This window comes from Prionailurus viverrinus, unplaced genomic scaffold, assembly GCF_022837055.1.
Source record: "Prionailurus viverrinus isolate Anna unplaced genomic scaffold, UM_Priviv_1.0 scaffold_39, whole genome shotgun sequence".
Taxonomy (NCBI): domain Eukaryota; kingdom Metazoa; phylum Chordata; class Mammalia; order Carnivora; family Felidae; genus Prionailurus; species Prionailurus viverrinus.
In genome coordinates, this window is record NW_025927607.1 from 4,004,143 (window position 1) to 4,029,263 (window position 25,121).

General features: G+C 66.5%; 3 protein-coding genes across 26 annotated transcripts in view; 1 reads left to right on the forward strand and 2 right to left on the reverse strand.

Moving 5' to 3' along the window:
• The window catches only part of GPC1 (glypican 1), a 28,882-nt gene extending 11,942 nt beyond the window's left edge, over window positions 1-16,940 (forward strand). Inside the window, exons 2-9 of the mRNA XM_047846565.1 lie at window positions 9,645-9,803; window positions 11,523-11,914; window positions 12,707-12,872; window positions 13,566-13,696; window positions 13,783-13,902; window positions 14,001-14,134; window positions 14,479-14,654; window positions 15,018-16,940. Of these exons, the coding sequence (XP_047702521.1) occupies window positions 9,645-9,803; window positions 11,523-11,914; window positions 12,707-12,872; window positions 13,566-13,696; window positions 13,783-13,902; window positions 14,001-14,134; window positions 14,479-14,654; window positions 15,018-15,247 (1,508 nt within the window). The 3' untranslated portion in view covers window positions 15,248-16,940. The remainder of the gene's footprint in view (window positions 1-9,644; window positions 9,804-11,522; window positions 11,915-12,706; window positions 12,873-13,565; window positions 13,697-13,782; window positions 13,903-14,000; window positions 14,135-14,478; window positions 14,655-15,017) is intronic.
• On the reverse strand, window positions 817-11,672 carry LOC125158920 (translation initiation factor IF-2-like). 7 transcript variants are annotated; one of them, XM_047846569.1, is made up of 4 exons: window positions 9,301-9,534; window positions 5,146-8,775; window positions 3,167-3,382; window positions 817-2,054 (listed from the first exon to the last, which is right to left on the reverse strand). In XM_047846569.1, the coding sequence occupies exon 2, from the start codon at window positions 7,701-7,703 to the stop codon at window positions 6,285-6,287; it is 1,419 nt and encodes a 472-aa protein (XP_047702525.1). In that variant the 5' UTR covers window positions 7,704-8,775; window positions 9,301-9,534; the 3' UTR covers window positions 817-2,054; window positions 3,167-3,382; window positions 5,146-6,284. The 7 variants fall into 7 exon arrangements, 6 of the variants coding, with proteins under 6 accessions (XP_047702525.1, XP_047702522.1, XP_047702527.1 ...); XM_047846566.1 differs by having other exon boundaries at window positions 5,146-8,083; window positions 8,167-9,534; XM_047846571.1 differs by having other exon boundaries at window positions 5,146-6,332; window positions 6,669-9,534.
• A 533-nt stretch (window positions 16,941-17,473) lies between the features above and the next one.
• The window catches only part of ANKMY1 (ankyrin repeat and MYND domain containing 1), a 50,514-nt gene continuing 42,866 nt past the window's right edge, over window positions 17,474-25,121 (reverse strand). For 15 of the 18 annotated variants that reach the window (XM_047846464.1, XM_047846459.1, XM_047846454.1 and 12 more), the window contains one exon: window positions 17,475-17,990. In XM_047846464.1, the coding sequence (XP_047702420.1) occupies window positions 17,848-17,990 (143 nt within the window). In that variant the 3' untranslated portion in view covers window positions 17,475-17,847. Of the gene's footprint in view, window positions 17,991-20,244; window positions 24,492-25,121 lie in introns of those variants that run through there. The other 3 variants (XM_047846451.1, XM_047846462.1, XM_047846458.1) reach the window with 2 other exon arrangements.

Consider the following 25,121-nt stretch of genomic DNA (forward strand, 5'->3'; position numbering starts at 1 on the left):
ACATCCCCACCTGCTCCGCGAACCCAAACAAGATCAGGGCTCCACCTCTGGGGAGCCGGGCAGGCGGGCAAACGCTGAGCTCACGTGACCCTCTGTGTGCCCAGCGGGGCCTGGTGGGCGCTGCCTCCGGTGGAGGGTTGGCTGCTGGCAGGAGCGTCTAGGCAGGTGTCCCACCCCCCAGGTGGAGGTGGCCTGCTGGCCCTGGGGCTCCTGGCCACGGAGAGGATGGCGCAGGCCAACGGAAGTGGCCAGGCCTGGCTCAGCTTCCAGGAGAGGGGTCTCCTCTCCATACGCGGGACTTCCAAGCGGCTGGTGGGCCCCAGGTGCCACCGTGCTCTTATTTCCTCCCCTTCAGCGAAGACAGGGAGGCACACAAGCCAGTGGCGTTGGGCAGCAGACCTGAGACATTGAGCGAGTCACGGAAAGTCTCCCAGCCTCAGTCTGCCCGTCTGTAAGATGGGTACGATTCTATGTTCCTGTTACTCAGCCTGCTCTGAGGGGGTTGGGGCTGTGGGTCTGAGGACCTCAGCTGGGGTTGTGCCTCAGTGTTGCAGGGAGGGAGCTTGTGTGACTTCATTCAGGCTTCTGTCCACACCCCACGAAGGGCTGGAAATAAAACCGCAGTATATCTTCTTAAATTGGTAATCCAGATGGCGAAAAAGTTTGTAGTTTAGGTATGTCCTGAATATTTTAATTTAAAGTAAACCGGTGTAAGTTTTTGGTGAAAGTACGTGCTAGATGTTTAGCGTACGTACGTTGCAGATAGTGGGGGGCGGGGGGTCTTGCTTTTTTGGTGATAAAATACACATAAAAAGATTTAGCATTTTAGCCATTTTTGTGTACAGGTCAGGGTCATTAAGCACATACGCACCGTCCACACCATCCGTCTCCAGAATTTTCTCATCTTCCCCCACTGGACCTCTCTCCCCAGCGGACACGGACTCCCCAGCCCCGCCCTGGCCCCGGCGCCCACCTTCCGCTCTGTCACTGTGACTCTGACGACCGTGGGGGCCTCCGCGTACAGGGAGTCACACGGTATTTGTTGCTTCAAGTCTGGTTTCTTTCACTCCGCACGGCGTTGGCAAGGTCGGGTGCCTCCGCGTCGTAGCAGGTGTCGCACTTCGTTACTGGTTGAGGCTGCATAATATTCCGTCGTGTGGCTCTGCCACGTTTTGTGACCCACTTCTCGGTGGACGGACACGGGTGGTTTTCACCTTCGGCTGTTGTGAGGCAGCCGCTGTGCACAGGGGCGTGCGAGATTCTGTTCCAGTCCTTGCTTTCATTTCAGTTCCTTTGGGCCGGATACTCTTACGCTAAGAAATAATGCCGTTTTGCGGTCACTCACGGTGAGCTGTGTCCCGTCCAGATCTGCAGCCCCCTCCCCAGCTGTGCCTGCCAGCTGGGCTGGCGAGCCGGGTGGAGGTGCCTGGGCGGTAGGCGGCCCCTGAGTCAGCCGGTGGGGGGCGGGGGGCGGGGGGGGGGGGACCGTCCTCCCCAGGCAGCGGGCCGGCCGTCTGCAGCTTGCTGGGCGGCTGGGCGTGCCTGCCCCTGCCCTTGCTTCCGCGTCCCCGTCCTGCTCAGGACGCCCCCACCCCCACCCCGGGGCTGCCGTGGGGGGAGGTCTCGCAGTGGGAGAGGCGGGGGGAGCGGGAGGCCAGCACTGCTCAGCCACTTCCCGCCGAGTGACCGCGGGCGTTCATGTCAGCGCCTACACCGCCCGCCGCGGTGAGGGAAAGAGGGGCTGCTGTGCAGGTCGCGTCTAACACCTTGCACAGCGAGCAGCGAGTACTCCCATCTCCCGCGGAGGCCGCCGGGCCTCTGTGAGAACAAGGGCGCCCTTGTGGGGAGCAGACTCGCCCCGAAAACCCCCTCGTGGACGCTGCCCGCTGTCCTGCTGCCTGTGGGAGGGGTCGGGTCAGGAAGGTCTGAGGCCGCCACTCTGGGGCCGTGATGGCACGAAGCTGCGTTTCCTTGAATGCCGACACCAGACAAAGAGTCTCTCTGTGCGGTGTCTTCAGGCATATTTGTTTACTGACCCGGGTCCGGCTTGGGTGCTGGGCAGGGAGACAAGAGAAGGGAAGTGGAGTCCCCACCAGCAGGCAGAGTGGCCTTCCTGCTGCCAGGGAGGGTGGGCTGCCTGTGCTGAGTGGGTGTTGTGCCCCGGGGGGGGGGGGGGGCCTGGGAACGCTTCCTGGAGGGAGGCCTGAGTTGGCCTTGAAAGAGGGTGGGGCCAGGGGGAAGGGCGCTGGGACCCAGAGTTACTGCAAGTGGCAGGCCACAAGCTGGAGGGGGACTGAGGAGCTGGGATGCCAGGCCGATGGCGCCCGTGACTTTGGACATGGCTACCAGGCGTGGCGGGAAGTGGCTGGGTCAGGGGGGCGTCAGCCGAGCCCTCTGCCCCTTCCCATTCTGTCTTTTCAGCCCCAGGATTTATGGGGCCTGAGCTGAGACTGGGCCCGGGTCACCGTGAGCCCCCGTGGGCTCCCTCAGTTGGAGGGTCCTGCCCGATGTTCCAGCCCAGCTAGGAGTTGGTGCCCCCTTTGCCTGTGGGGGGGTCCCAGGGGGGAGGATGGGCAGACCTGAGGCGTGTCTTTGCGGGGAACACAGCAGAGAGGGTCCCTGAGCTGTACCCCCTCCTGCTGTTCCAGGTCGTTCCCTGTGGACACTGGAGAGGCCCCCTCAGCTGCCCCAGGCCCCAGGGGAGGGTGGATGGGAGGGCTGTGCAGAGCCTCAGGCATTCACGCCCCACCGATGCCCAGCCGGCTGGCATGCAGATGAGCCCAAGGGGGTGCTCTCCTCAGCTCAGCTTGGGCCAAGCTCGGCCTGATGGGAGAGATTCTGGGGAGCACTTACCCCTGGGCCCCAAGAGAGTGCTCCCTGCCCTGCAGCCGAGACCTGAGGTCTCAGGTGCAGCAGGCACAAACCCAGGGTCCTCTTTATCCCTGACTTGTTCTGAGGTCATGGAGTGAGCTGTGAACCCTGAAGCAACCCAGGGGAGGCCCATTGGAGAGGGCTCGGTCTCTTGGCCGGAGCTGTGGCCAGACTGATGAGGCCAGGCCCACTGCCTCACCGAGGCGCCCCCAAACCTGGTGCTCACTGGCAGGGTGGCCTGCCCAGGAGGTCCCGAGCAGGAACAGGGCGGCACAGAGAGCAGCCTTGTGGTTACCTGGTGAAACCCCCTTCTTCAGGAGTCTTAGGTGTTGTGGCCTTGGTGAGGGGTCTTTGATCAAGCGCTGCCTGCCAGGTAGGTCTCTCCAAGTGCAGGCTGGCCGCGAGGAGGGTGGCCTGAGTGGGTGGTTTTCTCCTGTGGGGTGGCAGCCAGGTGAGGCCAGGGCCAGGGCTCCAGGGAGTACAAGGTATTGGTGAGGGCTGTCCTGGTGTCCTGGGAGGGAAGGGAGAGACACCAGTGTGGGAGGGTGCCCGGGGAGCCTGTGGCCAGGTGGGGTTGGCCGATTCCCAGGGGAAGGAGATCAGCAGTTGGCACGCAGGCCCAGGTCGCCTAGCTGAGAGGCTGGAGGCCTGGAGGGGACAGGTAGCGGCTGTGGTGGCTTTGAGGGCCCCAGACAGCAGTGGGGGTCTGGTCGTCGTCAGCAGGAGAGGGGGTTCCCAGGTGGGGAGCTGCCGTTCCCCGTCCCCAGGAGAAACCCGACACCCCTATCCCCTCCCTGCCACCCCCGCCCCCCCAGCCTCAGGTCAGCATCCGGGATGGGCCCCCGCCCCCGGCTCCCGAGCGCGCTCCGGGCCTGCGCCTCGGGGCTGTGCTGCGGGGGGAGAGCGGAGGAGGGCCTGGGTCCCCGCCGGGAGAGGGGCCGGGCCGGAGGGGGCGCGGGGAGGCCGCCCGCGGGTTCCTGGGAGACGGGGCGGTGCCAGCGCGGCGGGGCGGGGGCTGCGGGAGGAGGCGCGTCCCCGCTGCCGGGAGCCGCGCCCTCGCCGTGCGCGCCAGTGCGGCCGCGGGGCTGCCGGGGCGGCGGTGGCCGCTGCTCCTCCCCGGCTCCTGGCCGCCTGCGCCGCCTCCGAGCCCTCCGGCCCCGTCCTGCTCCTCCGCCGGCCCCCGGCCGGGTCCCCAGGCGCCCCCCCTCCCACGCGCCCGCAGCCGGAGTCGCGCGCCACCCGGAGCGTCACCGCCACCGCAGCCTGGGACGCCGCCGCTGGAGCCGCCGCCGCCGCCGCGCAGGGTTCTCGGGGCCACGGCGCGGGTGGCGTCTGCGGGGCCGGGATCCAAGCTGGGCGACCCCGCCTGGGATCCAGCCAGCCGTCCACCCCAAGCCATCTCCATCTCCCCGGTCCCCCAGAGCCCCCGTCCCCAGGCTTGCCACCCCTCCCTTCACTCCCTCCGCCTCGCCTCCTCATCCCCACCCCTGTCCCCCCGTCACCTCCGCCTCGGCCCCATGTTCTGTCCGCCCTGCCTTGCGCTGCCCTCGCCCCCCACAGGCGCATCTTTGCTCCGCTTCTGCACCGCTTCGCAGCAGGTGCCCCAGCGTCCACCCCGTGGATCGTGGGTCCCCGTTCCCGCCGCACCCCATCGCCACCCCACCCCGTCCCCTCCTGCCGTTCCCCACCTCTCCCCTTCCCCGGGCCCCTCTCCGCCGGCAATCCCGCAGCGTCCAGCCACCCTCCCCACCCCCCACCCCCACCCCCACCCCCACCCCCTTCAGTGCCTCCCACCGCCTGCCGCAGCCCCCTTCCTGCAGCGAGCCCCCCTTCCTCTTCCGTCAGACCCGTCCCCTCCCCTTCGCCTGCCGCAGCCCCCGCGAGTCCCCGCTGCTGCCACCCCCTCCCCATGCCTGCCGCGCCCACTGCGGCAAGCCCCTTCCCCGCCAATCGCGTGGCCCTCCTCCCCCACGCCCGCCCCGCCTGCCGCAGCCCCCCGCGCGGCCCCCCTGCTCGCCGCCTCCCCGCCCGCCTGCCGCAGCCCCCGCAGCCCCTGGGCGCCCGCCGCGCCCACTGCACCAGCGCCCGGTCCCCTCCGCGCCAGGAGCACCGCCGCCGCATCTCCAGACCGCGCGCTGGCTCCCCGGCTCCCGCCCCGCGGCGCGCGTCCTGGCCCGCAGCGACTGGCGAGGGCACCGGGGCGCCCAGCCTTTGTTCCGCGGCCCCGGCGACGCAGCCCCTCACAGGCCTGGGGGGCCCACCCCTCCCACCCACCGAGCGAGGAGTTGTCCGCACCGATGCCCCTCGGTTTCGGGTCCCAGTGCCCGGCGGAGGCTCTGCGGCAGCACTGGCAGAGGGCCGCTTGGTGACGCTGTCATTTGCCTGAAACGGTGGGGGTGGGGTGGGAGGGGGCTTTGGGTGGTCGGTGAGGGGTAGGGAAGCAGGTTGGGTCGGAGGCAGGAGGGGTTATGGGTGGTGTTGGTGTGTACGGGGGAGTAGGAGGTCGTGGTTGAAATGTCCTTTGCAAGGTGCATCCGAGGCCACCCTTCCGGACGGACTCTAGGTGATCAAGTGTGACCCTCCAACAGGGGCTAGTCAGGGGCAGATGCTTCTGGGGGATGGGGGGCTGTTGAGAAAGGAAGGTCTGGAGCTCCGCTGTGGCCAGTGGCCAGGGAAGCTCCCTCTGTTGGCTCTGTGTCTCCCACCCCCAGTCGGCTGGTAGACTGGAGCTACAGAGGGTCCAGGAGCAGGAGTGGGTGGGGGCACTTGTCCAGGGGAAGGCCTTGGACAGCCGCTCACCCCCAGTCTGCCGGCAAAGCCCCGGGTGGGGTCCAGAATTGAGTAAAGGAGAGGGGTGGGGAAGCCGCCCCCTTCCTGCCCTTCCAGACCCGGGCCTCTCCCTTGCTGGGTTTTGGTGCCTGGAGCTGGGCACACGGCCCCACTTCAGCCCATCCAGGGAGGCTAGCGCAGGCTGATTGTCGACAGTGACTTAGAGTGATCTAGGGGTCGCTGGGCCAGGTGGTGCAGAGCATCGGGGCTGTTGCTTTAAAGACAGGTCAGGCAGATAGTCTGCATACTCCCGTGTGAGCACTAGAAGCTTCTGGAGACGTGGGCTTGGCATGGCGCCATCTTCCCTCTGCAGTCTCCTTGGGAGGGCTCTAGCGCCACCAGACACAGGTGGCTGCTGGGCTGGGCCTGGACACATGAGGTCCGTGTCCGGCATTGGAGCCGGTGACCACTGTTGGGAAGGGGGTCTTGGGCTAAAGCATCTGGGTGATAGTGCTGGTGGGGGTGGCTGCTGGGTGGGGAACACCATCCGGAGGCTGCTAAGACGGGATAGCTGGGACCAGCGCTCAGCAGGTGGCAAAAGGGTGTGAGCCTTAAAGATGTTGAAGTCGTAGACTGGTACGGGCTCAGTGAAGAGAAACCGGGGGTCTGGGGTGACCCCGAGAGATCTGAATCTGGAGGGAAAAGGTGGACCTCTGGTCTGCCACCCAGAAAGAGAAGCAGCTGCTGATGGGGTGAGGGGAGTGGGTGCAGTACTTTAACCTGAGGAGCAGGAAGGGAGGGAATCTGGGAATTCGGGGGCGGGGCCTAAGGGAAGGAGCCGCAGGGATGCAGGATGGGCGTACATCCCACCGTGAATCGGTGAACCGGACCTCCCTCCCGTTTCCCCAGAACCCCCGGGGATCGCCACAGGGAGGAAGTGTCCCACAGGCCAAGGGAAGTCCTGGATGTGGCCGGCCCGCTGTTGCAAAAACCGCAAAGGGACCGAGGGAGGAAGGAGGGACGGTCACCAGCCGGCCGGTGGAAGCGTCCTTGGGAAGAGGGGCCGGCGCCTGCCGGCGCGGGCGAGTCTTCGTTTCTCGGCAGGTGTTGAGGGGTGGGGGGGGTTCAGGGCCGGAGAGGTTCGAAGCGACAGGGTGCGATTCCATCAGTCTGACGTGCACACTGCCCGGGGTGGGGGGTCCCCTTCTCTCCCGCAGACCCCCGCCCGGCGCTTTGGCTCCGACCGGGAGGGGCAGGCCCGCTCTCCCGGAGGCGCGGGGGTGCGCTGCTGAGCCCGCCTCCGGCCGGCCGGCGTCCAGGGCCGTCGGACGATGTGCGGACCGGGCCGGGCCGGGCCAGGGTGGGCGGAGGGCGAGCGCCAGGCGCTGCAGCCCCTGCGTCTGCCCCGCGGCCGGCTCGCGGCTGCCTCGGCCCAGCCTGCCCGGGGCCTCAGGCCGGCGCCCGGGCTCTGGCTCCGTGTCTTCACTCCCGTGTGTCCGCGGAGGGAGGGAGGGCCGGGGGCTGTGCCGGGGCAGCCGGAACAGCGCAGGCCACCGGGCGGCTGGACGAGGTGGCCGGGCAGGGCTGGGGAGGCTGTGGGGACAGTGCCAGGGAGCCCACACAGCAGCTGCCCACCGCGGAGCTCCCTGCATCTCTCGGCGTCCCCCTCCTCTGCCCAGCCTCTCTGCTGTCTGCGTGAATGGCAGGCTCGGGGAGGGGGTCTGGGCCACCGGGAGACCGGGAGGGTTCAGGAGGGAGGGCAGCCGGCCAGGGATGCCGTCCACCCCCGCAGCCTGCAGATACTCAGGATTGGGAGGCCCCAGGCCCACCTGAAGCCCGGCTGGCACCTGCCCCCTGCCCCAGGCCACACCCCCGGTTCGCCCTCCCCACCCCCACCCCCCAGCACCACTGGGACCCCGGTGTGCAGAGGGCGCTTTCCGGGCCCCCACTGAGGAGGGGAACTCAGGTTTCTCCTGGTTGGGGCCCGGGGACCCCATGGAGAGGACCCTCATGTTGCTCAGCGTCCTGCCTCCTGCTGGCAAAGGCACCCGAGAGGGAAGCATGGTAGCTGTTGTCTGGCCCAGCCCTCCCTGCCTGGAGGCACCTGGGCATGCCACCCCTCAGGAGAAGGGGCACAGGGATGTTGGCGGGTGCCCCTCCCCCCCCCCAGGCCCGGGCTCCGACACTCAGCCCCAGCTGGTCCCCACAAGGCCCGGAAAGGTCTGGCTCACCCAGAGGGTCAGGCCTCAGGTCCCCAACGGCCACACACCCCCGCAGACCTGGGGCTCGCCTGGGGGTGGTCACAAGTGGTCCCCAGATCCAGTCTGTTACCCCGAGGTCAGCCCTGCCCCAAGATGGGGGCCCCAGCCCCCCTCAGACGGACATGCTAGCATCACCTCCAGGCCCTGGGAGAAGGGGCGGCGGTCCTCCAGGCATGCAGCCCCTGGGGGGAGCAGGTGTCTGAGACCAGACACTGTGTCTGAGTGCCCCCCCCCCCCCAGGCACCTGCGGCCCCTCCCACCGCACCTGCAGGCCTCGGCGGCGCCTGTCCTGCCAATGGGCACGGAGGCCAGACACGGCAGCAGATAAACACAGTCCAACATGGTGTGACCCGGTGGTCCCCAGAGGCAATTCGGGGCAATTCAGCCTCAGGATAATAACTTCTCTCTCCCCTCCACCCGAGGCCTCTACTAGAGGCTGCCTGCACCCAGGGCTGCTGATTCTCCCCCGCGGGTCACCTTGGAGCCACCCCCCAGCCCTCGGGACCCAGAGAACTCTGCCCAGGCCGCCACACCCCCACCCCACAACTGTGCACAGGATGACCCCGCCCCCACACAGCCCCACACAGCCCCTGCCCCCCTCCCCTGTCAGACCCTTGCTGCCCAGGGGGCCCCAGGAGGGACCGCTCCCACAGCTTAGAGGCACGAGGTATGGCCTGCAGGGTGGGGTAGGGATGGGTGGGGAGGGCGGGGAGGTGGCCCGGTGGGTGTGGAGGCCTGAAAGTGGGTAGCCTTGGCTTCTCACTGTGCAGCATGGACTGGACGGGAAACTAGTCTCTTTGAGCTCGGTGTCTCTGGTCTGTAAGGTGGGGTCACGGCACCCACCTCCGAACTGCTGTGATCGTAATACTGGGACCTGCGGCCAGCGCAGTATGCACAGCGGTATAACCACAGGGCTGTGTGACTTAGCACCTGTCCTTGACCCCAAGGTGGGAACACGGATAGTGGTGCTGCCCTGGAGCCAAGGGCCAAGGCCGTGGCATGAGGAGTGATGGGGGCTTTGGGGACGCAGCGGAAGGGACATCCGGAGACACCCGTGTGTCCTCTTGCCCCGCCCGCCCCCGGCAGATCTGTGTCCAGGCCGTGTCCTGGCTGGGTTAGGCTGCCCCCCACGTGCTCTGGCATGGTGCGGGGGTGGGGGGGGCGGGGGGGTAAGGAGGCTCTGGTTGTCGGGTCCTGCCCGTCAGCGACCCCTTCCTCCCTGCCCCTTCTCAGCCAGAGCCCAGGCAGGGGGCACCATGCAGGCCTGGAGGCTTACCCTGGGGAGCCTTGAGTCTGGGAGCCCACCCCTCCGCGCATACACAGGGCCCTGAGGCAGTTCCTTGCTGGGTCACATTTGTGACCTGAGCTGCTCCAGAGCCCCTGGGATGGCCCTCCTCACCTGCATGGTGGCAGCAGGGGGACTGAGGGGCCGGGGGGAACTCCGACATCCCTGCACCCTCACTTTATGACCAGCCCGGCTGCGTTTGTCCCAGACGGCCTGGAGGGTGGCCTGCAGAGGAAGCCCTGCTCCTGTGTCCCACGCTGGGGACTGCACCGCCTACCCCGGGACCCCCACTGGAGCTGTGCCCCTCCCAGGGTCCGCTGTTCATGCCCACCCTGCCCAGGAGACCCCGCCAAGCCCCAGGGCCAGTTCTCCTGGTCCCCAAAGCTGTGCCTGCCCCCGGACCCATGCTCCAGCAGCCTCCCCGCCCCTCCTCCCCTCACGCCGGCCCCTCCCCACAGGTGAGCACCTGCGGATCTGCCCCCAGGGCTACACCTGCTGCACCAGCCACATGGAGGAGAACCTGGCCAACCGCAGCCGGGCTGAACTGGAGACAGCCCTCCTGGACAGCGGCCGCGCCCTGCAGGCCACACTCACCACCCAGCTGCAGAACTTTGATGGTGAGCAGGCCACTGGGGTTTGGGGACCACCAGACGCTGACACGGTGGGGAGCTGGGCACGAGGGCACCTCTGCTGGTGAGGCAGGGTCACAGGATGGGTGGGGTTATTAGCGCTCTGAGGCTGGGAGCTGAGATTTGGGGTGTCCCGGTAGCAGAAAGCTGCCCACATGCAGGGGCCCAAGCAGGGGACCCGTGAGCGTGGGGTGGTCTGCAGGCGACTTTGTCCACCCCGTGGTGTGCACGGCAATACACGTGCACGTTTGGGGAGATCAGGCCCATCCCTCTGTCGGCCCTTCAGAGGGTCCCTCTTGCTCTCAAGGTGGCTCCTTATCACTAGAGGCAGGAACAGGCCTTGCACTGGCCACCAGGTGGCCCGGAGCCAGGAACCGCAGCGTGAGGGCCGAGCTCGGGGCGGGGCACTGAGGATGGGGCTTCGGAGGGCCGGGTCTGCGCTGCTGCGGGGGCAGGAGGAGTTTGGGGCCCCGGGCGTGGCCCTCACATCTCCGGGGCAGCTGCTGTGTGTGGCATTCATGGGTCTCACACCGGGAGTCTCACGCCATGTCTGGGCAGAGAGCGAATGCCCTGGACAGTGAAGAGTGGGCTGGCGTGACGTCGTCCACGGTGGCCACCCCAGGGGGACGGTGTGGGCGCTGGGGTGGGGGGCCCCCAGGAAGTGACCTCTGAGCTGAGATTGAAGCCTGAGGTCTGACTGGAGGGAGGAGGTGCCCCGGCAGAGCCCGAGCTGAGACAGGAGGGAGAGTGTGAGCCTGCAGCTGGCAGACAGCCCTGAGTGGCTTTGGGGCCCAGCCTGGAAACACCTGCAGCAGTGGCTGTCCTTGGGGGCCTGTGACCTCAGCCCCCCGCCTCCTTCCCACCATCCGACAGCCTGGCCAGGAGCTGCCCGGCTCCCACCTGGGGTGCTGCACAGGGTGTCCTGAGCTCTACAGCCCAGGGCCTTGGGTGGGGTAGATGTGGAGGAGTCTGAAAACCCCTGGGGGCCCAGGGTCCAGGGGCCTGTGCGGGGAGGGTGGCCACGGCTCTGGGGGCCGAGTCCGAGTGCAGGGGCCGTGTGGTTACAGACTGCACTCTTGCTGCTAAAGGGGGTGGGTGCTGTCCGGGACCCCGTTCTGGGCATACGGGGTGCAGGGTATCTCCCCCGAACCACGCCCACGCCCTGCCTCCCGGAAGGCTGCAGCACATCTGTCTGGGGCTCTGGGCAGGTCCCAAGGGCTACAGGAGATCCAACCCGGACCCTCAGGCAGGCCAGCTTCTGGCAGGCATGAGAGGGAGGGCCGGACACGGGGCTGGGGGGTGGGGGGGGGGGGTGGGGGCAACGCAGGGAGGAAAGAGCAGGAAGGGGGCGGCCCCACCTCCTGACTCAGAGGACCCTCCTGCCCCCCTTGCAGGTGATCCCAATGAGTCCCTGAGGGCACCCTGAGCCTGCCCCCAGCTCAGAAGTGTCCATTGGAGGCCCTGAGACCCGAGAGGGGACCCCCACCCAGGCTTTTGCACCCCAGGCCACGGGGGTGGGGGGGGAGGTCTTAGAAGTCCTAGGGGCATCGGGGGTCTGGGCCAGAGCCCCCTGAATCCCGGCCTGGCCTCCACAGCGAAGGGGGTGTGCGGGGGTGGGGTGGGGACAGGAGGCCCCGGGAGGCCTCACCACCCCCCCACCCCCAGGAGGCCTCACCGCACCCCCCCCCCCCCCCCCCACTGGCCCAGATCACTTCCAGCACCTGCTGAACGAGTCGGAGCGGGCGCTGCAGGACACCTTCCCCGGCGCCTTCGGGGAGCTGTACACGCAGAGCGCCAGGGCCTTCCGGGACCTGTACTCGGAGCTGCGCCTCTACTACCGCGGCGCAAACCTGCACCTGGAGGAGACGCTGGCCGAGTTCTGGGCCCGCCTGCTGGAGCGCCTCTTCAGGCAGCTGCACCCGCAGCTGCTGCTGCCCGACGACTACCTGGACTGTCTGGGCAAGCAGGCCGAGGCGCTGCGGCCCTTCGGGGAGGCCCCGCGCGAGCTGCGCCTGCGCGCCACCCGCGCCTTCGTGGCAGCTCGCGCCTTCGTGCAGGGCCTGGGCGTGGCCAGTGACGTGGTCCGGAAGGTGGCCCAGGTGCGCTTGGCGGCCCCCCCCCCTTCGGCCCCGCCCCCCGCTGCTTTGCATCTCGGCCCCGCCCCGTGCCCCCGGGGTCTCCTGGCCCGGCTCCCTGCCCCGCCTACAGCACGTCCCAATGTCCCGCGACTGAGATCCTGAGCTCCGGTGGGGGCAGCCGGGCGGTCCCATCCTCAGCCAGCCTGGGTCCCATGCGGGACCAGAAGGGAGAAGGTGTGGGGCTAGATGCCGAGTCGACGGCGGGGTCAGGGGCCGGGAGTCGAAAGGGCAACTGGCTCGGAGGCCAGAGCAGGCCGGGGCCTGAGGCCTCGAGGGCCAGCAGGCCCGGCCCCAAAGAGGCAGCTGGAGTCAGACCCCCTGGTGGCAAACCGGGGAGGGGGAGGGCATCGGCCTCCGAGCCACACAGCCCTGGGTGTGAGCCGCCTCTCTGCCTCCAGCTGGCGTCCTTTAGCGGGTCCTCCTCCCAGCCCTGAGCCTCAGTCCCCTCGTGCGCGTGGCACACAGACCTATTCACGCTCCCCCGTGAGGCTTGGTGACGGCAGTGTTCCAGGGAGTCGCTCACTAGGACGGTAGCAGTCATTAGGATGAGTGGTCCCACGACCCGTGGCCTGCTTGATCATCTGAGAAGAGAGGGGCTCCCCAAGAAGGGCCGGGGCCAGGCGGAGGTCCCACTGTGGGTGGGGCAGAACTGAGGCCTCCTGACTTCTGTCCAGAGCCTTCCAGCCCGGGGCCCCTTGGGGGGCTGGGCACGCCCAGCTGCGGGGCTGGGCTCAGGCTGCCTTGGCTCCGCAGGTGCCCCTGGGCCCGGAGTGCTCGAGGGCCGTCATGAAGCTGGTCTACTGCGCGCACTGCCTGGGGGTCCCCGGCGCCCGGCCCTGCCCTGATTACTGCCGCAATGTGCTCAAAGGCTGCCTGGCCAACCAGGCCGACCTCGACGCCGAGTGGAGGAACCTTCTGGGTGAGCCCTCGCTGCCACCACACGCCAGAGCAGAGCAGGGACAAAGCCAGTCCTGTCCTCGGGAGTGCCTGGCCAGAGGCCCTGGGAGGAGGGTGACCCGGGGTCAAGAGACAGGGAGGCCATTCTGAGTGCAGGCTGCTGCCTGGGATGGAGCCCTGCGGGGTCCTAGTTCCTCGCCCTTCCCCGCTGAGCAAGGGCCCCTTCACGCATACGTGCCCACATGAACGTGACCTAAGGCGGGCCACCGCATGCTGTGGGCCAGCCGGCCTGTGCACGTGCCGACACGTGGGGGCCCACACGCATCCACATCAATACATGTGAGCTGACGCTGCTGACGTCAGGTGGGCCAGCGTGCCCGCGCTCCGGCACCGGTAAGTCCTAACTGTGCTGACCCCGCAGGCTGACCCGTGTACACGCTCACATGTGCTGATGCGTGAGACTCACCCACACGTGTGAACTAGCACCCGCCCACGGTGGGCCAGTTCAGTATGTGCCAGCACACGTGAGCTTCCACACGCGTGTGCCCAACACGCGTGCATGCCGACACACAGGAACTAACACGTTCACCCACGGACCCCTGGCCGGCCGGCACGCGTGCGTATCAGCACACGCGTGAGCTCACGTGTGGACACGGCCTGGCTGGCGTGCATACTTACCAAATGCCCTCTGTGCGTGTGCCCACGCCTGTCCCAGACTCCATGGTGCTCATCACTGACAAGTTCTGGGGCCCGTCGGGTGCGGAAAGCGTCATCGGCAGTGTGCATTTGTGGCTCGCAGAAGCCATCAACGCCCTCCAGGACAACAGGGATACGCTCACAGCCAAGGTGCGGGCAGGAGGGTGCGGTGGGCGTGGAGTGGCATCCCGGATGTGGCCTCGTGCCCCCGCAGGACCCCTACGGTCTTCCCCCAGGTCATCCAGGGCTGTGGGAACCCCAAGGTGAACCCCCAGAGCTCTGGGCCTGAGCAGAAGCAGCGCCGGGGCAAGCTGGTGCTACAGGAGAGGCCCCCCACGGGCTCACTGGAGAAGCTGGTGAGCGGTCCTCAGCCCGCCGGGCCCTGGGTGGACAGGGGAGGGGAGGGGAGGGCAGGCCGAGCAGGGCGCCCCATGGCCTGACTCCCGCCCTGCAGGTCTCCGAGGCCAAGGCACAGCTCCGAGATGCCCAGGACTTCTGGATCAGCCTCCCGGGGATGCTGTGCAGCGAGAAGATGGCCATGAGCACCGCCAGTGACGACCGCTGCTGGAATGGCATGGCCAAGGGCCGGTAGGTGCTGCCGCCTGGCTGGCCACAGGCCGGCCCCCCTTCGCGCTCTCACCTGGGCCTGTGTGGCCTGCGGCACCAAGTGCTGTGTGCGCAGGGCCGTGCCCGACCCCAGACACACAGTAGGACACAGGAAACCCTCACCCGGGCCAGCTCCCGGCAGCGTGTACCGTGCTCTGTGTGCCCGCGCCCCGCGACTGTGGGCTCCCATCGGCCCCTGAAAGGCCACTGGGGGTCTCGAGCTTGCCAGCACCTGGACAGGAGAAGAGGGGTGTGGGAGGGCGTGCCAGGGTATTGCCCCTTGGCAGGGACCAGGCCGTGACCCAGGGCCTGCCCTTGGCCCGCAGGTACCTCCCGGAAGTGATGGGTGATGGCCTGGCCAATCAGATCAACAACCCTGAGGTGGAGGTGGACATCACCAAGCCCGACATGACGGTCCGCCAACAGATCATGCAGCTGAAGGTCATGACCAACCGGCTTCGCAGCGCCTACAACGGCAACGACGTGGACTTCCAGGACGCCAGTGCGGGCGGGGCCTTGGGGGCGGGGCTGGGGACGGGGGCGGGGCCCTGGGGGCGGGGCGGGGGGCGGGGCCGGGCCAGGGTGCCCTGGAGAGACCCTTCCAGCCCCCAGGCCCCCACGGTGGCAGGGAGATGCTGCTGCTGTCTGGACACAGACACCAAGCAGGCCCCACCCGTGTGTCCCCAAGCACAGCTGGGCCTGGCCAGGATGTCCATACGGACCCGGCAGGCCCCGGGCAGGTCGGGGAGCTCAGGGCGGAGCTGGCACTGGCACAGCCGACCGCGGGAGGCCCGTGTGGACGGTTGCTGTGCCCGGGGTCCCCTCACGGTGGGGCGGGCCTGCTGGAGCCTCCTCTCCTCCCCAGGTGACGACAGCAGTGGCTCGGGCAGCGGGGATAGCTGCCCCGACGACCTCTGTGGCCGGAGAGTCAGCAAGAAAAGCTCCAGCCCACGGACGACCCTGACCCACGCCCTCCCGGGCCTGTCAGAGCGGGAGGGCCAGAAGACCTCCGCCTCCGGCTGCCCCCGGCCCTGCGTGTCCCTAATGCTGCTCCTCTCCCTGGTCCTCTCGGCCGTCAGGCCCACGTGGCGGTAACCGCCGCAGGCCCCAGGGACCGAGGCCAAGAACTGACTTTGCCAAAACGCAAAACAGACGATATTTAATTCTGCTGGGCCTAGAGGCCCGGGGGCAGGACAGGGAGGGACAGTGAGGGGCCCCGGCTCTGGGACTGTGCTGGGGTGGGGCAGGGGGCCCTGGTCCTGCCGGCCACCCTGGCTTTTAATTTTGTATGAGGGCCTCAGGTCAGCCGGGAACAATGTCCCCAAAAGCCATGTATTTCAGGGACCTGGGGGATGCCGGTGGCCACCTCCCGCCTGCCTGCCCGCACCTCTCCCCCAGCTCCCCGAGCAGCGTCCCGCTGGAGAGTGCGAGCCTGTGCCTTCCTCTCCTGCCTCCTCCTGCCCAGAACTTCCGGGCTCCGTGTGTCAGAAAGCAAAGCCCACCCCTGGATGCCTAAGAATCCCTGGGAGGGCATCAGGGTTTCTGCCCTCCGGGGTCTAGCAGGGGCTTTGAGATTATGCATGAACCCTTCTGACTCAGCCAGGCCCCCGTGATGCCGTGCCCCCCCCCCCAACCCCGCCTCCCGAGGCCCTCAGCGTCAGGGCGACTTCTGACTGGGAAGGCACCCTTGCCGATGAGTCTGTCTGGACAAGGACTGGCTACGAGGGTCTGGGGCACACAGGTGGGCCTTATGGGCACGGCCTCGCCACTTCCAGGCCCCGCCCTTGGTTGACCTTCACGTGAGGCTGGGGGTGCCGGTCCTGGCCATCCCGGGAGAGCAGGCTGGGTGCCCCCTTCAAACACGGGCCCCACGCCTGCACGGGGACTTGTGGCCGCGTGCAGGAGCTGCCTGCCCGTGCTCTGCCTCTCACCGCCCCCAGGCCTGCGGCCCCCAGCTCGAGGTGGGGCAGGCAGGGCTGGAGGGGACACATGGCCACAGGATGCAGGGAGGCCAGTGAAACTTGAGCCCGGCCAGGAGGCCTGGCCCTTCCTGACCCCACCAGCTGCAGGGGGCCCGGGAGGGGGCTTTGACAGTTAAGGGCTTTTCCAAACTTACATACATTCACAGACGCTTTCCACCTGTTCACTCAGAGCTGCTTTTCAGCTACTCCCAGAGCTTGGAGGCACCTGGGCTTCCCGGACCTGGGCGCACCCCTGCTCACTCAGGCTGTCCGGGCCCCGGCCCCTGCCATCCTCCCTCCCTCCTGGGCCCTAGCTGCTGTGGGTCCTGGGGAGGGGGCTGGACCCTGCCAGAGAGGGGCTCAGGCAAGGGGACCCTCACGGGTCTGTCGGATGCTGAGCCCCGTGGCCGGGCACAGCAGTCCTAGCCAGCACCGGGACCCGACAAGGCCATTTCGAGCTGCTTTGCCTTGCGTCCTGCGCTGGTCAGGGCCCCCAGCCTGTGCCCCGCCGGGCAGCGCTCCCCCACGGGCACCCCCACCTCGTGATAACTCTGCTCCTGCCACCCCAGAGGGCTGGGCTTGGGGCCTCCTTCCCAGCAGGCAAAGGCCAGCTGGACTCTCGGGGGCTCTGGGGCAGCGGCCGCCCACGTGCCCGTATGGCAGCCTTGGCCGCGCGTGGGCGTCCCCACCCTGTGTGCCTCTCTGGAGGGGGCGGCCCCAGCACAGTTGCTGGCCAGGCCGTAGCCAGGCCTGCTGTGTCCCCCTGCACGGTGTCACCTGGCGTCACATGCTCTTGAGTCCTTGTACGAATAAAAGGTTGGAGAGCTCGTGTGGCTGTGGTGGCCCCATCCTGCCCAGCTCGGGGGTGAGCATGTGTCCATGGGCTGTGCACAGCAGACGTGACTCGGGGCGGCGTCTTGGGGGGTGGGGGAGGGCTTGGACACAGACCGCGCCGGGCGGCATAGCCCCCAGGCTGCAGGGTCCGCGTCTCGGCGGCCCGCCCTGTGCCCGCTCAGTGCCAGCCAGACGGAAGAGGCCTGGACCCACCTGCTGTCTGCTCCTTCCCTGCCCTGGACACGCATCCTGATGCGTGTCCCAGGAAGGTTCCAGCTCCCGCCAAGTGGGGACCAACTCTGTGAGGCCGGGCCTGGCTGGACATCCTGACGGTCCAGTCTGTTGCCACCTCACCAGACCGCACCAAGCGGAGTCCTGCATCATCGCTGGGGCACAGCTGCCGGGCCCCATCACCACCCCCACGGGGTGCCCTGCGACCCGGTACCACAGGCAGCGCGGGACCTCGTGACCAGCTCCTCGGCCAGAGCCTGGAGGCCAACACGGAAGCTGGAGCTGCCTTAAAGGGCCACTTTATTTGGGAACTGCGGCCACACTGGTGGGCCTGGCAGGCATTCAGCGCAGCCTCTCTGCCCCACGGGCCTGGAGTGCTGAGGAACCAGCGGCCCCCCCGGCCCAGGACTCTTAGCCGGGCAGTGCGTCCTGGGAGGGAAGACGCGGCCCCGGCGCGGAGTGGGGGGGGGGGGGGGGCCTCTCCAGGGCCTGCGGCTCCTCCATGGCCCCTGGGCCATACGCCGGCCTCCCCTACAGAGCAGAGGCTGTGGGCTCAGTCGCCGGCCTCCCAGGGGTCCCGGGGTGGCCCCTGGTCTAGCTCCTCCCAGGAGGTGAGGGTGGGGGCGAAGGCCTCCCTCCCTGAGGGGGCAGATGGGTCTCTCTAGACAGTCATTCGTGGCTGTACGTGGAATAGAAGCCTTTTAACCGGCGTGGTGGCTTCGGAGCCTCCGGCTTCTGGCTCGCCTCCTTGCCCAGATGCTTCGAGGTCTTCTGGAAGTTGGGTGTGCGCCCAGCCGGATGCGTTTTCCTTGCTGGGGAGAGAGGACCCAAGTGAGGTGGACGTCAGCACAGGACAGCTGACGGCGGGGGGGCAGGTGGGGAGGGTCCACCCCGCCCACAGCCGGCCAGGTGATGGTTGAGGAGAGGCCCCTCCCTGGCTCTTGGTCCCAATTCATTCCTCTGGGGAATCCAGGAAGCCACCGGCATCCGGACCAACCCCCACCCCCACCGCTGGCAGAGAGCGGCCAGCTGCTGCGTAGCCCCTCGTGGCGGCCCAGGCAGGCCAGAGTGGGGCTCTGCAGGGGACACACGGGGCACACGCTCTGCTCCCGTCCAGGTGACACCAGCCTTCCTTCACCTGGAGACAGAAGTCACATTTATAATCAAAGTGCTAGCTCTCTCGTTCAGAATAGAGAACAGATTCTCTCACCCCATACCCTAGTGAAAGTGGAAAGACAAACCAGGGGCTAGGTTCCTTCTGGAAACAAGCCAGGTGGCAAGTCACAAGTCGGAGCCGTCGAGAGTGCGGGCCGAGGCCAGGGCAGGTGCCGCGGCCTGTGAAGGGCGGCAGTGGTGGCTCTAAGCACATCCCTCCACCCCTCACGCGGCCCTGAGGCTGGGAGACATTTCTAGCTTACTCGCACTGCAGGGCCCCACCTGGGAAAGCAGAGAAACCAGCCAGCCAGGACCCTCTCGGGAACCTCAAAATACACAGCCACGTCGACCACTGTCCCAAGCGGGAGAAAATACTGGGAAATGTCTGGCGTTGAAATGTCACAGCCGCACGGTGGCTGGACTGCAATGACCCCCCCCACCCCCACCCCCCACTCCGCAGACACCTCAGGATGCTGGACGAGTCAAGGACATTTACAGAGTCAGGAGCCGTCTGAGGTCACCTGAGTGAGGGTCCCTGTAGGCCACACGGAGTGTGGGGGTGGGGCAGACACACAAATGCCCCTGGGGGGTGGGGGGGGGGGTGCTGGAGCCAACCCAGGGCAGCCTGGACACAGGAGCAGCAGCTCTCTGCTGGCCAGACGGGCCGAGAGAGCTGTGTTGCCAGGGCTCCGCCCAGAAACGGGGCTCCCTCTGATCACGGGAGAGGGAGTGACAAATGCCCCGTGATGGGAACTCAAATGAAAAACTGCAACATGCCAAGAACACCCAGCGCCCAGAGCCATAGCCTGAGAACACGGGTAAGAGGACAATTCGGTGTTGTGTGGCATCCCAGAGAAAGAGATGGAAATCGTCAGGTTAGAACACGTCCGTTGTTTAAAAGAAAACAAAAGACGGGAAAGCACCAACAGAAGCTGAGGTGGGGACCCCCCACAGCAGGCAGGACCCCACAGGAGGCTAGGGACCCCCCACAGGACCCCTGCGAAAGCAGGGAACCACCCACAAGAGGTAGGGACGCCCACAGGAGGTGAGGACCCCCCCCCCAGAAGGCAAGACTCTACAGGAGGCTAGGAACCCCCTACAGGAGGTAGAGACCTCCCCACAGGAGGCGGGCACCCCCCAGGAGGTGGGTTGGCAGTAATTCCAGGCCTCCAGGTGTGGGGGGGGGCTGAGCCCCCCCCCACCATAGAGATAAAGCCCCACTGCACCGGTCCCCTGGCTGTCAGCCTGAATGCAGCCCCCAGGCTACGGAAGACCTTGCGGTTTGAGTCCCTCAGGATGAAATTGTGGAAAAGGCGAGTCTGTAGGGAGGGAGCACACGAGCAGCTGCCAGGGGCTGGGGGAGAAGAGGGCACGAAATAAATGGTGCTGGGCCATGGACCAGCCACAAGGGGAAAGAGAAAACAGGGCCCCTACGTCACACTGGCAACAACAAATCTATCGGGAAGGAACACGGACAAAAATGTGGAAAGCGACGCTTCGGAACACGGGCAAGACAACAGGACAGCGTGAGCTAAGGGTGAAGCGACCTTTCCCAGACACGCAAAGATGAGGTGGCCGGCCGCGACCGGGTCAGCCTTCGGTCCTGCGCCAGAAAGACCAGACGCGGAAATGCAGGCCGTGGAATATGTAAGAAGCTTCTACCATCAAGGGAAAAGGCAATCGCGTAGAAAACGGTGGGCAAAGATACACACACACACACACACACACACAGAGCTAAATCACAGACAGGGGACTCCAAATGGCCAATAAATAATTGATAAATTGATAATAATAATAAATAAATAAAATAAAATAATTTAATAAATAAAATAAAATAAAATAATTCAATAAATAAAAATTGAATACATGTGAAAAGTCTCACAGTGGAAAGCAATCCCATGAGTCTGTTAGGGACGCAGGAATGAAAAGAGAACCTCACGAGGGAGAAGACGGAAGGCCTCACTGCACCTCGGCTCCCTTCTGGAAAAACCAGCCATCAGAGGAGCAGAGCTCCGTGTGGACGTCTGGGCCGGGGGGGGGGGGGGGGGGGGTGTCAGGGGCTCCTCTTGTTATTTTGTTGATTTTTTAAGATGTGCAGTGTTGAGCCAGGTCAGAGCCAGGTTTTGCAGAGCCTTGACACTTTGGGAAGGAGGGGCGGCTCTTTAAAATAAAAGGGCCCAAACCACAAACAAAACGAAGCTGGCCACCCTGGCCTGTGGTCAGTCTGCGGACACAGCCAGAGGAAGGGGACAGGAGCAGGTGCTGGTTTGCCAGGCTCCAAGGGACGGGGGGAGCGGTGCCTCCGCTCTGTGGCTGGGAAGGAACCCAGGCTCCCGGCCCTGGGTTTTCGGTGTCCTTCCCAGGATGCACCTGGCCACCCCAACACCATCTCTGCAGCAGTCACAGAACGCTGGATTCCGGGCGGAACCCTGACAAACACGGGTTCCAGGCCTTCTGTGTCCATCGCCTACATTCCGGACCGACCGTCCCTCTCCGTCCCGAGCTCATCTCTGGCCGCTCCCCTCTCAGGCTCCCCGAACCACCCCCGTTCCCGGCTTCCTGGGGGTCTCCTCCCAAGGCTCCCTTGACCTTACCCGGCCGCCCCTCGGGGCTCTGCTCACTCTCCCAAGAGCCCAGGTATGGAAGGCCTGGGGAGGGGGCGGTGGCGACGGGGCTGGTCCCTCCACCTCCCCAGCACTGGCCCTCCCACTGCACCTCTGCCCCTCCCCGCACCCTGAAGACCATCATCTTTGCCCGGCTCCATCGGCTCCCTTGATAAGTGAGGCCCAGCACCCCCCTGCACCCGTCCCCTGGTGCAGGGTCCCCTCCTGGACCCTACCTCCCCCAGAGCGCACCTGCTGCAGCCACCGTTTGCCCCCTGTCCTGCTGGCCAGCTCCCCAGCCTGAGCCTCCCTCCCTCACCCACTGTCCTCCTGACCGTCTCTTAAACCTGATCTGGGCTCTGCCACAGCCCAACTCCGTCTAGAGCCACAGGCGCCTCCAAGCTCGCCCTGAGGCCGCCATCTGGTCACCCTGTGACAACCCGCACCTCTGCTGTCCTGCCCCCACCTGCCCCACCTCGACTCCCAGTGCGGCCCGCCGGGGCTGGGGCAGGCCACCTGTTTCCCAGCCTGCGAGAGGACCCCAAGGGCCCAGGGGGGTGGCTGAGTAGAGCCTGGAGGGGCGGGAAGACGGAAGCAAGGGGCGGGGACGGGTGAGCACACACAAGCTGGAGGACCGGAGGGCGGGGCAGGTGGGCTAGCCCCGGACCGCTCTCAGCAAACTGGCCCCTCGAGAGCTGCCTGAGTCAGCTGCCTGTCAAGTCCAGCACTCTGCCTACTCAGCAAGCAGCCGTCTACGCACATCCACGCACAGAGACACGCACCCTCCACGGTCCAGCAGGGCAGGAGAAAGTCCCACGCTCCGGGCTCCCCCTCCCCAGTCCTGGGGGCAAGCCCTCTTCCCACGGCAGAGCCCTGAGACCACTCCCCGCCCCCAGCGCAAGCTCGTGTCCCGGTGATCGTCCATCACGGGCCACGTCCACCCCAAGGGCTCTGACACATCTCCCGTGAGCCACCGTGGGCACTCTCTGTGGCCCGGTTCCCACGGGTGCCCCCCACGTGCCGGGCATTTCTGTGCCGAGCTCTGCCCGTCCCACCAGGCCCTTCCCCTGAGCACCCGTCCCTCCCACGCCCACCGCCCGCTGGCCTCCACTCCTGCCCTCACGGCCCTGACGCTCAGCGGAGCCCCCAGACGGACTCCAGCCGGGCCTTCCAAGGCCGCCTCCTCCACGGTGTCTAGGTCCTCACGAGTCACCAGGCCCCGCACGCTGTCCCCGCTGACCGCACACCCCCACCACGTTCCTCCCACGCCCAGCAGCGCCCTGAAGCACAGAAGACCTGAGTGTTCCTCCCCTGTGTGACTTGGGCACGTGCACCTCTTCTCCGCCTTGAGCATGTGACTGACAGTCCCAGGGGTGCCAGACCCCCAATGACAAGAGGAGCCCACAAAGCAGGGGCCTCAAAGGTCCTCGGGCGCAGGCCAGCAGGGAGACAGGTGGTGGCTCGGCGCAGGGCCTGGCCTGGGTACAGGCCTCCTCCTCATCCTGGGACGTGCACGCTGCAGCAGGGCCTGAGTGACCAGAACTCCCACGTTCGCAGAGAGCCAAAGGGCGTGCACACTGCAGCCAGAGGAGAGGGGAGGCGGGTCCACCCACGGCAGCTGGGCCTCCGGGGCACCTCGTGCTCAGAGGGAAGCAGGTAGAGGGGCTCAGCGACATCACAGAACCTTCTGAGGAGGGAGCTGAACTCTGCAGGACCCCCCAGGACAGGCAACCAGGGGGGCCCCCTCCTCGCTCCACACTCTGGCAGTGTCCAGCTTCTACTTGAGGTGGAGCAGAAACAGCTCGGCCGCTGGTGGGGAAAGCCGACCGCAGGGACAGCGAAGGTCCGAGCTGTCCCTGAGAGTCAGAAGACCAGCCCGGCGGCCCCCGGCACTCAGGACGTGACGGGCGGCTGCTGGCTGGGACGCACCTGCTCTGGGAGGGGTCAGAGGACGCACTGCATGTCCACCGGGGCCAGCGTCTCCACAGCCCCCGCACGGAACTGGTACAGAGCCGGGGCCGAGCAGGCATGCCCCCGCCCCGCCCCGCCCATGCCTCGGTGCCCAGCAAAGAAGGGCGAGGTGAGAGGCGGCTGCTTCAGCATTTTCTGAAGACGGAAGGCACCGGATTCCTGATGAGCAGGATGTCTGGGTGACAGAGGCAGGCCTGAGCGTCGCCGGCGGTGGGGAGACTGGGCGAGGCGGGGGCGCCTCACACATACGTGAAAACACACACAGGCAGCACGGGGACTGGACAGACAGATGAATGGGTTAAGTGACATCCGGAGGCAAAGACTCAAGCTGGAGTGACTAACTTCAGTGTACCTTTCCGTAAGACGCATCTCCATCCTTTTAAGAAACTGGTGGTGGCAAACCTTTCCCGTCGACACAAGGCCGCCACGCTGCCAGCTCACGTGGGCCCCGGAGGGGATAAAGAGCGAGCCGCGGACACGAGAAAGGAACGAGATCCCCCGCTGGACCCTCCATTGGCACCCGCAGACCCTGCCACCAGCCCAGAGGCTGTTCCCGACAGGACGGGAAGCGGGAAAGCCCCAGTGCCAAGGGAGGTGGGCCTGTGCAGCGGCCGGCTGGGCCCGCCATCAGTGCGGCCGGGGTCCCCACCGGCTGGTGGCCTCACAGCGGCTGAGGTTCTCCCGGGAACACCGTTCCTGTCCCGGGGTCTGGCAGACACGGCGTATCTCCCACACGAGAGCTCTCCCTTTTAGAACAGACTCCCGGGGGCCAGGGATCCGGTTATCTTGTCCCCTACGATATTGAGGTGCCCATGGCCATCAGAGAGGAAGTGCTCAAGGCACAAGTCGACCCAGAAGAAGAGAGGACTCCACTGGGCAGCTGTCTGAGAACGGGAAAGGAGGAGCCACAGGGATGCTTGAAAGAGGGCAGGGCACTGGCAGGGGCGGGGAGGGGTCTCCGGAGCAGCCGTAAGGGGGACTGTGAGCGACGGGCGCAGGGAGCAAGCCAAGCAAAGGACTCTGACAGACGCCAAGTGGATGCGGGAGCAAGGCGGGGGGCCCTGTGGCTGCGCGGAGCCTCGGTGGCTGCAGGGACAGAGAGGAGGGAAGGGTCAGTGGGGGCAGGAGGTTCCGGAAGTGGCCTGATTGGGGCCAACTTTGAAGGCAGAGCTGAGCAGACTTGCCACAGGAGTGGGTGGGGAGAGAAAGGTCCGAGAGCAGCCGGGGTGACTCCTCTGCACAGGAAACTATGAAGCTGGGCCCGGAGGGCACATCCCCGCCTGGAGGCCCCCCCAGCACAGACGCCGCGCCTCCCAGTCACACCGGACCACCAGAACAGTTACACGAGGACAACAAGGCGCCTTCTGACCCGGCAGACCCCGTCCGCGTGCAGTTACGGCCGGCACCCGTCACAGGTAAACAGAAATGCCGCAGGGGCCTCAGCCTGGACAGTCCGGGACTCAGGCACCCTGGGCACGCAGGCTGGCAAGCAAAGGGTTCCCGGGGTCCCGTCATCACTCGGCCTCCGGGACAGTTCTTGCCGGGCGGCTCGCAGATCTTACACGACAATTCACTCTCGGCTGACTGGAAAATTACAGGTGAAACAGTAACGCGTGAAGATCGCTTGTCAAATCTGGGCCCTGTAACCTCTCCGTGTGGGGACGGCTTCCTAGACCTGCCACCAAACCCGACCCGGAAGGACCGGATTTGATGACAGAGTGAGAAACCCCGTGCAGCTAAACTCGAACTGGGAGAAGGTCGTCCGCACAAGAGGCCTCTCCCGAGGCAGGAAGGGCGAGCATCTCCAGTAACACGAGGAAAAGCCCAAACACAGGATCACGTGTGCAGAGGACTTCCCCGCGTACACGCGCTCCCTGGGAGGTGGGACATCGAACTTGCTGCCGACGCTTGCTAGGCACCGGGCGACCGGGCGTAGACTCGCTCACCAGCCTCAAAGCAGGCTAAGAGGAGGAGGCGCAAGACGAGAGCACTCCGAAAACCCGAAAACACCACCTCTGTGAACCGAGGCGGAGGGTGTGCGCGCAGCATTGCGCCACCGCTGAGCCCTGAAGCCCCGGGCGCCACAACTGCCTCCGCTCCCTCGCCGAAATGGTGCGACGCGCCTGGCGCATCAGAAAGGCAGGTCGAGGTCACAAAATGGGCCGTTTAATTAAAAACAAATGGAAGGACGCGTGAAAAAACCCGTGTGCGCAC